Below are 13,096 nucleotides of genomic sequence, written 5' to 3'. Positions count from 1 at the left end.
ACAATATGAACTGTCTGCCTGATCATTGACGTGACTGTTCCTTGTATTCAAATTTGTGACTGTGTCGTGGTGTAACGTCCGTTTACAGTAGCGAGGTGTAAGGAAGGGACCTCCAGATGTACACACATCCTATTTGTTCTACACAAGTACCACATGTTATGACCTTTGTGTTTCGTTTTGGAAGTTTGGACACTCTAATTTCTTTACTGTTACATAGTGCACAGTCTATCCACCATGTCATCTGCTTTCACTATTCATCACATTTACTTGCGACACAAAGATATTATTATCACATGACTTATATTCTACAACCAGTTAGTAGTATGACAATTGCCAAGACTATTGAAGGACCAGACAACAAGCTCATAATTTTATGAAAAAGAAAACAATAAGTGGGGCACAAGAGAGGTCTCAACACGAATCTCCTGCTTTGTAGTCCAACGCCGTCACCACATAACCATGATGCTGCGGTTCTTATAAGTCACTAGATGTCGCACATGTTGAGCTTGGACCATTCACTGTTATTATTTTGCTTTTCTTTTACAATTCAGTACACCTTGTGCCTGTTTTCATGCTTGATTTGTCTTCAGCTTTTGACGGGCTACCCACTGGGCTATTTCCCCACTGAGAGGGGTGTAATGGGGAGTTTCCCTTCTGAGCAACGACAGCCGCTATGGGGAGAGATGTCCACCTCGCCATAATCACTGGTCACAGAGTTCAACACCACAGTCTCCTCGTGTCGCAGATGGGTGGATCCGGAGCTCTTCCCAATCATCTCGAATCAGGACACCAGCGTTCCTGACAACTTCAGCGGCCAAGCCAGGGCCTACCTGAACAGCAAGCCAACATCGTCGTACTACAATGCTACATGACAATTGTCACCACAGTTCAGAAGATGAAGAACAACAGAGCGAGAGGGAACAGAGCAGCTCGCAAACCGGCCAATACACGCGCCTTCTCCCTTCACTGCCGCGGCATGACGGTACGGCCAACGCCAGAGCCACTGCAGGCAGCGGACCCCCATAGCAGCAGGCGGCCGGTGCTCTATTCCGTATCTTTCGGCCGCTCTGCCGATTTGGTCGGTAGGCGAGCGGACCGAGCAGCCTCGTTGTTGGAGAGCCCCCACGTTATTCTGTAAGCAGGCTGTAGTTTGTGATTTAGCAGTCCTCGTTGAGACCATAGGTCATTTAAATGAGTTAAATTACGAACTCCAGAATCAAGGTCAGTTAGTTCACTAATTGTATAACCTCTGAAAGTATTTCACATGAAGATGCGCTTGTGGGAAATGCACATGAGAGATGAAAACTGTTAACATTTACCTACAGTGTCAGTTCCAGAAAATGTTCACCATATTATTTAGTTTTATGGACTGAAATCATTGTTAGTGGAATTTGCTGCAAGATTTCGTCATTTCAGGAATGCACACAGCACTTCTGCTATATTTGCTAACTCCAAAAACTGTGACATAGAAAAGGCCACAGAAAATCTTCAAATGGAAATTACTGAGCTTTGGGATAAGATTTCTTGAAAATCAAAATGTAAAGAAGTAGATCTGGTCAAGTTTAATAAAACATATTTGACTGAAGAAAAATAACTTCAACTGAGATAATTTGCAAGAATACACGTTAGTCTTATCAGAAGCACATATAAGAATGAACAATTTCCTTTTCTGACCTAAATAAATAAATGCATTTTACATTCAAGGTTAATAGATGACAATCTGCAAAATATGCTAAGCCTCTATGTCAGTCCTGTAAATCCATATATAGATAATTTGGTGCTAAAATTCAATATAAGAGCTGATTTTTTAAAAATGAATAAACCACTTTAAAGGCGTTTATCTGCTTTTTATTGTGACTTTCCTGCTTCCATAATGACTGATGGCAAAATGTGTTTGTATAATGTAGTGGATTAAGACAAAAATGGCTCTGAGCACTATGGGCCTTAACTTCTGAGGTCATCAGTCCCCTAGAACTTAGAACTACTTAAACCTAACTAACCTAAGGACATCACACACACCCATGCCCAAGGCAGGATTCGAACCTGCGACCGTAGCAGTCCCACGGTTCCGGACTGCGCGCCTAGAACCGCGAGACCACCGCGGCCGGCCGCCTTGTTTCACACATGAGTTTCTATGCGAGATACTATTCACTTGTTCTTGAAAAGATGTATTTTGTGGTATGAATTATTTTGATGACCTGTCAGGAAACAAGACGCTGAGTTAAAATATACACTCCTGGAAATTGAAATAAGAACACCGTGAATTCATTGTGCCAGGAAGGGGAAACTTTATTGACACATTCCTGGGGTCAGATACATCACATGATCACACTGACAGAACCACAGGCACATAGACACAGGCAACAGAGCATGCACAATGTCGGCACTAGTACAGTGTATATCCACCTTTCGCAGCAATGCAGGCTGCTATTCTCCCATGGAGACGATCGTAGAGATGCTGGATGTAGTCCTGTGGAACGGCTTGCCATGCCATTTCCACCTGGCGCCTCAGTTGGACCAGCGTTCGTGCTGGACGTGCAGACCGCGTGAGACGACGCTTCATCCAGTCCCAAACATGCTCAATGGGGGACAGATCCGGAGATCTTGCTGGCCAGGGTAGTTGACTTACACCTTCTAGAGCACGTTGGGTGGCACGGGATACATGCGGACGTGCATTGTCCTGTTGGAACAGCAAGTTCCCTTGCCGGTCTAGGAATGGTAGAACGATGGGTTCGATGACGGCTTGGATGTACCGTGCACTATTCAGTGTCCCCTCGACGATCACCAGTGGTGTACGGCCAGTGTAGGAGATCGCTCCCCACACCATGATGCCGGGTGTTGGCCCTGTGTGCCTCGGTCGTATGCAGTCCTGATTGTGGCGCTCACCTGCACGGCGCCAAACACGCATACGACCATCATTGGCACCAAGGCAGAAGCGACTCTCATCGCTGAAGACGACACGTCTCCATTCGTCCCTCCATTCACGCCTGTCGCGACACCACTGGAGGCGGGCTGCACGATGTTGGGGCGTGAGCGGAAGACGGCCTAACGGTGTGCGGGACCGTAGCCCAGCGTCATGGAGACGGTTGCGAATGGTCCTCGCCGATACCCCAGGAGCAACAGTGTCCCTAATTTGCTGGGAAGTGGCGGTGCGGTCCCCTACGGCACTGCGTAGGATCCTACGGTCTTGGCGTGCATCCGTGCGTCGCTGCGGTCCGGTCCCAGGTCGACGGGCACGTGCACCTTCCGCCGACCACTGGCGACAACATCGATGTACTGTGGAGACCTCACGCCCCACGTGTTGAGCAATTCGACGGTACGTCCACCCGGCCTCCCGCATGCCCACTATACGCCCTCGCTCAAAGTCCGTCAACTGCACATACGGTTCACGTCCACGCTGTCGCGGCATGCTACCAGTGTTAAAGACTGCGATGGAGCTCCGTATGCCACGGCAAACTGGCTGACACTGACGGCGGCGGTGCACAAATGCTGCGCAGCTAGCGCCATTCGACGGCCAACACCGCGGTTCCTGGTGTGTCCGCTGTGCCGTGCGTGTGATCATTTCTTGTACAGCCCTCTCGCAGTGTCCGGAGCAAGTATGGTGGGTCTGACACACCGGTGTCAATGTGTTCTTTTTTCCATGTCCAGGAGTGTATTATCCAACCACAAATCGCTCGGTAGGGGTACTATTAGCAAGTCACTCATATTGTCTCTTAGCCAAGGTCATAGCGTCGCCCATGATACAATGTCGTCGTAATTCAAAGATTTTCACGTTCTGCTCAGTAGTATCAGTTTTACTGTTTTATGGTAGAACATAAAAGGAATGTACTCACAAAAACGCTTATTTTGGGGCATAATTTATTGGCGTGGAGTGACGTGTTGGGAAAGGGGTGCCATTACCTTTTAAACATTAATGTCAAAGACGCTGTAGGAACGCTGCTATCGCGTCACGTGATGAGGCGGCTCGCAGGTCCCAAAGTTGTCCACGACTGCCATGATGTGTGGGCATGAATGTAGATCTGCAGCAGCTTCGCAATGAATTTCATATTCGTAAGGCTTGCCCACTGCCCAGAACTGCAAGTTTTGTTTGTCTGCGTTGGCACACAGATGAAAGAAATGGAATTCTGTTACTGCACAAGAGGTACGAGGGAGTATTGTTGAATTATGAAAGAAATATCCGCAGGTGATTTAATCATTGTCTTTTTGTTACTGGTCTATTTTTATTCACTATTGAGTACGTCAGATACCATGGTGCACTGCGTATTTCCTTGCTCGTCGTCTCAAGTACCTCACGATCGATATCCTCACCATGTGGAGATCAATCAGAGGAAATTTACGAATTTTCACCACAATTGAGTGGGCTCCGTCTTGTGTTTTATTCCAATGACAGTTCTACAGAATGCCACAACAATAACTTTTTCGCGTCAACATTTACTTACATATCATATTTCAAGTCTTTTGCGTACTGGAAGTAACAGAAATATATAATACGATGTCCATACACCCAAACTTGATGTGAATATGCAATAAAATTGTTTCCAAAAGTAAAGCAGTAAGGAGTAATAAGGTTCTACAGGAGCATAGGATGAAACCGTGACCACATACGACAATTTTGGAAAGCATTCATGACGACACGAAAAAATTAGCGGACAATGTACAGCTGTGAGCTGAAGGATCAAACGTAACATGTGTTAAAGGCCACAAATTTTGCTTGACTTACCTCCCTGGCAGGGGCGGAATTCCTTGTCATACATGTGATAAACTCTGGCGTGTGCCTTTAGAATTGTGTCTATAGCCAAGTAATTGGCTCCTTGCTTGCGTAATTCATAGAATGGCAGAATAATGAAGTTAGTGGTATATGATCTGGCTGTGTGGCCCGGCTCGTTGAAGGTAATCCACCATTTCACCTGCGAAAATAGTACTAAGCGTATTAATATACAGTCAAGAGCAATAATAAAATTAAATGAATTTCTTTTAAAAAAGCTTTAATCCAGCAGATGAAGATGTACTATCTCTGTGGTAGCCAAGCCTGTATTAAGAATGTGTGCAACACGTCTACTTCTGTTCATATCATATCATATTTTGAATCAGTATAACAGTAGTTTTGTAGCCTCTAATAGACCCCAAAAAGGCACGTGAGTTCTACATATCTTGGAATGTTTCTGAACATTAAATACATACCATACTGATGAAGGAAGAACAGTGAACTGGTTTCAAATAAGTTATCTAAATGCGTATATATGTTACATATTATAGCAATAATAATAATGTTAATAATTAATAATACTAACAATAAATACAACAACTACTACTACTAATAATAATAAAAAGAAAGTTAAGTGTTGTGTATCGTTTATGCGCCCAGGAAAATCGATATGGTTCAAATGGCTCTGAGCACTTTGGGACTTAACAGCGGAGGTCATCAGTCCCCTAGAACTTAGAACTACTTAAACCTAACTAACCTAAGGACGTCACACACATCCATGCCCGAGGCAGGATTCGAACCTGCGACCGTAGCGGTCGCGCGGTTCGAGACTGAAGCGCCTAGAACAGCTCGGCCACTCTGACCGGCAAAAGCGATATGTTACAGGAATGGGTTCTGCCTCCTTTTGCAAAACCCAAATTGTTGTTACATTTGTTCTGTACCAAAATTTATTCCAGCACATCTTTAGTGGTTGCTTATTTTATTTGAATCTGAAAATATAACATGCTCCGTGATATCAGTTGTGAGTGAAAATTAGACCATGTTTCGAATAAAGCTCAATACAGCCCTGGGACGCATAATATTGAAACTAAAAATAACTCTTAAAATAGACGTTTGGTTCATCTTTGCAATTGCTTAAAACGTCGGTTTTACGAGCTCTTTTTCGTTTCAAAATAATTCGGCTTAACGCCCAAAAGGGTTTATTGAAACTGAGTTGCGCACTTACACTTATTTTTTTGCCAAGTCGGGTAAACAGTTATAATCTGCTATGTGGTTACAGCTCAGTGTGCAATTCCCTGTAGTGAGATTCATTCTGAAAACATGTGCATTGTTTGAAGTAAGCAATAACTAACATTAAAGGATTTTATCAAATTATTCAACTAACTATTCGCACCTGCCGTATGAATTACTTATAAGATAATTTCCCAAGCATATAGATCGCCTTATAAATTTTTAGTCTGGTTGTATATATAGCTTATTATCGTAGGTGGTGCCTGCTTATTCCAAGTTGTTCAGGAAAATCCTTATGTGTGTATACCGTATCATTCAAGACTGTGTATAAAATATGTAGAAAAAATTCTTGTCTAACCTACTGCATATATCCCACATGCTATTCGATGATGTTTTGCCTAGAAATGAGGACATTAAGAAAATAAAATAAAATATTATAGGCACTAGAAATTTATCACCCTTGCTAACACCTTATTATTCATCTGCCACATGTTTCGATATGCCACTGGGCTACGCTGAGTGGTGAGCGCTTTTTTGACTGCCATGCGGGAGTCCCATTTCGATTCCCAGTACTGCCAGAGATTTTTCCTTGGCGGGAGGACGGGAATGGGATGTACGAGGTGTGGCTAGAAAAAAAACCGGACTAGTACTGGTGAAACAATAAAACGAATGCAATAAGGCTGAAAGTCGCGTGGCCTGTCACGTGAATCTCGCTCCGCCTACTGCTCGAGTTTCATCTGCCTCCTGCACTCAGTCTGCCCGTGGCGTCTGTTTTAAGTAGTTGACGTTTTGTCTGTGCGTTGGAAAATGTTGAGTGTACAGAAAGAACAGCGTGTTAACATCAAATTTTGTTTCAAACTAGGAAAATCTGCAAGTGAAACGTTTGTAATGTTACAACAAGTGTACGGCGATGATTGTTTATCGCGAACACAAGTGTTTGAGTGGTTTAAACGATTTAAAGATGGCCGCGAAGACACCAGTGATGACACTCGCACTGGCAGACCATTGTCAGCAAAAACTGATGCAAACATTGAAAAAATCGGTAAACTTGTTCGACAAGATCGCCGTTTAACAATCAGAGCAGTGTCTGAGTTAACAGGAGTTGACAAGGAAAGTGTTAGGCAGATTCTTCATGAAAGTTTCAACATGAACAAAGTGTGTTCAAAAATGGTTCCAAAGTGTCTCACAATTGAACAGAAGGAACGCCGAAGAATGATTTGTTCTGACATCCTGGAAAACATTGAAAGTGATCCCACCTTCTTACAAAATGTTATTACTTGCGATGAATCGTGGTTTTTTACTTACGATCCCGAAACTAAACGCCAATCGATGCATTGGAAAACTCCTGGTTCTCCGCGACAAAAAAAAGCACGAATGTCAAAATCGAAATTCAAGGCAATGATGATTGTTTTTTTTGACATCAAAGGGATTGTGCACATTGATTGGGTACCAGAGGGACAAACAGTGAATCAGCATTACTACATTAGCGTCCTGGCTACCCTGCGTGAGCGAGTACGGAGAAAACGGAACGATTTGTGGAGAAAAAAGTCATGGATCCTTCACCAAGACAATGCCCCAGCTCACAGTGCGTTGTCAGTGAAGACGTTTTTGGCAAAACACAACATTCCCATCTTAGATCATCCACCCTACTCACCTGATTTGGCCCCCTGTGACTTTTTTCTTTTCCCTAAAGTCAAGTCAGCTTTGAAAGGAACTAGATTTGAGACTGTTGAAGCAGTAAAAGAAAAAGCGACGGAAGTAATGTATGGACTTACCGAAAATGATCTGCAGCATTGCTATGAACAGTGGAAAATTCGTATGGAGTGGTGTAGAGACCGAGGAGGAGAGTACATTGAAGGAGATAACATGAAATTGTAAATAATTGTAAATAAATGTTTTTTCCAGCATCAGTCCGGTTTTTTTCTAGCCGCACCTCGTACTCAGCCTCGTGATGCCAGCTGGAGAGTGTTACCAGGGCTGCTAAACGAACAACGGTTAGGAGAGCGGTAAGCTGATTTCCCCCCCCCCCCCTCCACCTCACTCCACTTCCCCAGTGTTGCCATTGGCACAGGACAAAATGGCGGTCGGTCTGTCTCGATTGTCTAAGACAAAGAAACGACGCACCACGAAGAAATTTTCCGGATGGGACAGAAATCGATAGATGTGATGTACATGGACAAATAAATGATTACAATTTCAGTAAAAAACCGGATGATTTATTCAAGTGAAAGAGCATCACAAATTGAGAAAGTCAGTAACGTGTTGGTCCATCTCTGTGTTCTGCATCCGGCGATCTTGCTGGTAAAGGTAGAGTCTGGAAAACACAAAGACAAGCAATAGTAACACTTGACATGTGCTGGTGGGCATTATCTTGTTGAAATATAAGGCCAGGATGGTTCACCATGCAGTTCAACAATATATCGTTGACGTACCGCTGTGATGTAAGGACGCTGCGAATGATACCCAAGGGGTCCTTCAAGGAAAGAAATGGCACCCCAGACTCCTGGTTGTTGGGCCTTATGGCAGGCGACAATCATAATGGTATCCCTTCGCTGTCCTGGGCGTCTCCAGGCAAGTCTTGAGCCTGGGATCTCAACAACATCTAAATTTTGACGATCTAACGTACCAACTGGACAGAATTTGGCATGGTATCCAACAACTGCATTATTCAAAACCAAACTGAACAACTGCTTAAAAAACGACCAGAGGTGACCAAATTGTTATTGATTCCTTTCATTTGTGTAGCTATTTCTCTTGAATAAATCATCTAATTCTTTTCTGAAATTGTAATCATTTGTTTGTCTGTACATGTGCGTCGCATCTACAGATTTCCATGCCATTTGGGTAATTCCTTCATGGAATGTCCTTTCTTTTGTCTTATAGTGTATATGTGTCTATATATCCGGCATCCTCTCGTAACCCCTGGGTCGATTTCATGCAAATCTGACATACATACAGCCATGAGTATTAGCACTCTGTTCTGAGCTACAATAGGAGGGAAAATACAGACAAAAAGATATTTTTTCAGCGAAAGCCATGGTGGATAGAGGGGGGATGAACAGAGAGAGGGGCAAGAGGGGATGGATAGGGAGAGAGGGGCAGAAGGGTATGGGGGAGAGAGAGAGCAGCAATGGGGGGCCAGGCTGAGAGAGATGAAGAGGTTGATAGGGAGACGAGGAGGACGATATAGGTAGGGAGAGACGAGCAGGAGGAGATGGATAGGGAAAAGGGACAGGAGGAGATGAGCAGTAAGAGGTGGAGACATGGAAATGGATAGGGGAGCGGGCAGAAGGAAATGCATAGGTAGATGAGGCAGGAAGAGGTTGAGAGAGAGGGGAGAGGAGGGGATGAACAGAGTGTGGCAAGAGGAGAGGATGGACAGAGAGGGAGATGAGGAGGTGGACAAAGGGGGTAGGAGGAGATGGTCAGAGAGAGGTGGAGGAGGAAATGGGCAGAGAGAGGATGAGGACAGGGAGTTGCAGGAGGGATGTGGAAGGTGTAGTTGTGGGAAGGTGGAAAAGGAAGAGTGGGAGGAGGAGATGGATAGATAGAGCAAGAGGACGATATGGAGAGAGGGAGAGAGAGTAAGATATTGTCAGAGACAGTGGCAGAGGAGAAGCGCAAGGAGAGGGTGTCTGATGGAGACACAGACAGAGTTGGGAAAATGAAATAGACTGAGAGACAGGAGAGGATGAGGTGTACTGAGAGAGAGATTGTGGAAGCGGTGTGAACTGAGGGGGGGGGGGGGAGAAGGAGATGTGTAATATACATGGTATTTGCATATGTGAGAGGAACTGTGGCGTGTGTGTGTGTGTGGGGCTGCACATCACAACAGTCCTGTGTAGTAGTAGTATCGGACTTACTTATCAACAAGTTAATGCAGAGGGAGGGAGGGGCGAGGAGATCTACTGAGAGATGGGGAGGAAGGTGTGGTCTTAGAGTGGGAGAATGTGATGGACAGAGAGAGAGAGAGAGAGAGAGAGGACAGGAAAGAGAAGTGCAAGAGGCAGATTCAAGATATGAGGGTTCGTGGGCAGGCGGAAACGGACGAGGGGATGGAGGAGATGGAAAGAGAGAAAGGGAGGAGATTATGGCCAGAGGGAGAGGGAGTGTGGAGGAAGATACGGATGGAGAGTTGGGGTGGAAGAGATGGAGAAAGAGAGGGGGTTGGAGGAAGCAGAGAGAAAGAGAGAGTGGGGATGTGAAGATGGACATATAGAGGTGGGAGGATGAGATAGACAGAGAGATGGAGGGGGTGGGGAGGGGAGGAAGAGATGGCCAAAGAGAAAAAGGAGGAGAAGATATGTGCAATTGATGTGTTGAACACAAATATGAGCAAAGCCACAGAAAATATGCCAGTGTGTGTGTGTGTGTGTGTGTGTGTGTGTGTGTGTGTGTGGATGCAGGGTGATTCACTAGAAATGTCATATAATTTGTGAGGCGTTTTTATATGTGAAAACAAACCAAAAAAGTCTTATGAACATGTGTCCGATTTTCGATCATTGCAGAACTGGAGCGGGTTGACAACTACATGTTTCCATGTATGAATATGAAGACAAGCGTGAATATTACTTACCGAAATGCTGCGTGGACGATGTGGCAGAAAGAGTACTGAGACAGATGACTGATCCATCTACAAGAGATGTTGGTGTTCTCCAACAGATGGCAACACTGTGATGTCACACTGAGGCAACAGCTGCAAGCATACGCAGTGTGTAGTCGTGGGTTGGATCAGTGAGCAGTTGTGAGGCTGTATGCATGTTGTGCCTGAGTGTTGTTCAGCTGAGCAAGTCCATTGTGTCCGTGAATACGAACATGCTGTGTATGTTCACCCATGCAAAATATGCAGACGTTTCGTTTGTGTACAGGTAATGTCATGGCAATGACTGTGTGGCTGTGACAGAACACCAGAGACGTTTCCTCGATCAGTAGACCCCTGTGCCAGGGTTTCCCAGGGTTTTTAAAACATGATGTGAATCTGGAAGATCAGAACATGAGGCTGTCCAGTCAGTTGATGAAAGGGAAGACATTATTGCAAAGGTAAAATGGAGTGCAATCACCATTACATGGCATATTAGCCATCAGCTCTATATTCCACAAATGCGAGTGTGGTGTGTGTTACATTTGGGGTCTTGTACCCATTCCAAGTGCAGTCTGTGCAATATCAGCATTCAGGTGACTCAGTAAGCAGATATCAATTTTGTGAATGATTGGATGTACTCAGAGACATCATGCAATACACTTTATTTACAGATGAAGCTACATTTACACACCTCGTACACAAGTGATGGAGAACATGCATGACACTAGGGAAACAAGATTCCAAATTTGGTTCTCAGTGAATATCTTGTGATATGATTGATGACATGACAATAGTACCTGCATTCCTACCAAATCAAATGACAGCTGCAGCATGTGCATATTTCCTGCACATTTATAAGACGTGATATTAGAGCAATGACAGGAAATGTACCTGCAACATGGATCATCAAATCACTGTACCAGACAACAATCCCAGTGTCGGTGTAACACATTTCCTCAGTGGTGGACTGGCCATGGTGTACTGGTCTGTCAGGTTACCAAATCTAACCCCATTAGACTTCTGCTTATGGGACCGGTTAAAGGGGGATGTGTACACTATGGAGGTGGATACACGTGAATAACTTCTCATTTGCATCACCAATATTGTTGCCTACACTTAAGCCCGCTGAGATGATGTTCAATGTGCAATGCAACACACCCTCCAATGTGTTGACAAGTGCATTGTGATGGATGGGGGACTTTTTGAATGTCACTTATAAGATGGATCAGTCATCTGTCCCACCATTCTTTTGTTCACGATAGCAACTACACAATATTTCGATAAGTAATATTGACCATTGCCTTCATATTCGTTCATGAACGTGTAGTATTCAACTCACTCCGGTTCTGTAACGATCGAATATCGAACACATGTTCATAGGACTTATTATCTTATGTGGAAGCACTTCAAAAATTATGTGACATTCCTCCTGAATCACCCAATCACCCTATATATATACAAAACAACTCCCCTCCCCTGCTTCTCCTCTTATCACACAATCAACTCCTGCATGGCATGTAATGTTTCAAGTATGTATACTGTGAGCAACATTACACACAAAGCAGGAGTTGACTGTGTGATGAGAGGAGAAGCAACGGAGGGGAGTTGTTATATATATATGTATATACAAAACAAATGTGCCTCAATTTATTGACACTGTTGGTGGAACTTTGAGGTTGAGGTACATTCGTTGCCCAAAACACGACTGTAGACCCTCAAGTTAAGTGGTGCAAATTATTTCCGCATCTCTCTCACATACACTGTTACTCATGATCTCCAAGAATGGAAAGCTCTCTAATGTGGTGTATTAGATAAACTATTTTTGTAATAGCTATGAAAACGTCACCTAGCACCATTTTCTGGGGAGAAGATAATACATAGTGTTCTACACTAGAAAAATATAAGTGACGATACTGACCAGCTAATGCAGATTTCCATGAGTCTGTCTTAGGCCTGCTTGAGGTTATGTTACTGGTGGTATAGAACTCAGCGTGCCATGGTTCCCTAAAACATTTACAGATCATATCTCCTTCCGTTACCATAGTCAGTTACTAAATAATACCAAGAGCTAATCACAAGATAAGATCTATGACATATTTATCACCGACGTAACGCTTTGTGACACTTTACCACAACAAAGTATTACAAAAATGACGTGTTTTGGAAAGATCTTTAACGCACATTAGGCTATTATCTGAAATGCACATTTTCGTGATACCGAAGTGCAACTACGAAAGTACCAAATACGAGATGTTACTTCCGTAAACGCCTTGATAAACACAACGACTGTTCGGTTTGCATCTATCAACCAATCACAGAACAGGATCTGTGACATCATGAAAACAACACTGTTTCATCATGTGAACTAATTAACACTGTGGGCTATTCCCCATATTGTAATATAATTTACATGCAGGAGTGTCCGCTTATAACTGTAGCAAGTGAGTGGTCATTAAACTTAGTTATTACGTCAGTTTTAAACTTTGAAAATGGCTTTTTTGTTCCCAGTTGTACAATGTCGAGACCACTTAGATACAATGTAACCTAGGTAGGTTTTTCGAGCAGATCCTAATAGGAAC

General features: G+C 43.9%; 1 protein-coding gene across 2 annotated transcripts in view; it reads right to left on the bottom strand.

Annotated features, from left to right (window-relative positions):
* Nucleotides 1-13,096, bottom strand: part of LOC126237070 (myrosinase 1-like) — a 227,900-nt gene that overhangs the window by 103,622 nt on the left and 111,182 nt on the right. For both annotated transcript variants that reach the window (XM_049946869.1, XM_049946876.1), the window contains one exon: nucleotides 4,721-4,907. In XM_049946869.1, the coding sequence (XP_049802826.1) occupies nucleotides 4,721-4,907 (187 nt within the window). The remainder of the gene's footprint in view (nucleotides 1-4,720; nucleotides 4,908-13,096) is intronic.

Source organism: Schistocerca nitens, chromosome 1 (genome assembly GCF_023898315.1).
Source record: "Schistocerca nitens isolate TAMUIC-IGC-003100 chromosome 1, iqSchNite1.1, whole genome shotgun sequence".
Lineage (NCBI taxonomy): Eukaryota > Metazoa > Arthropoda > Insecta > Orthoptera > Acrididae > Schistocerca > Schistocerca nitens.
Note: the sequence above shows the minus strand (reverse complement) of the source record. Positions and strands in the feature narration are given on the sequence as shown.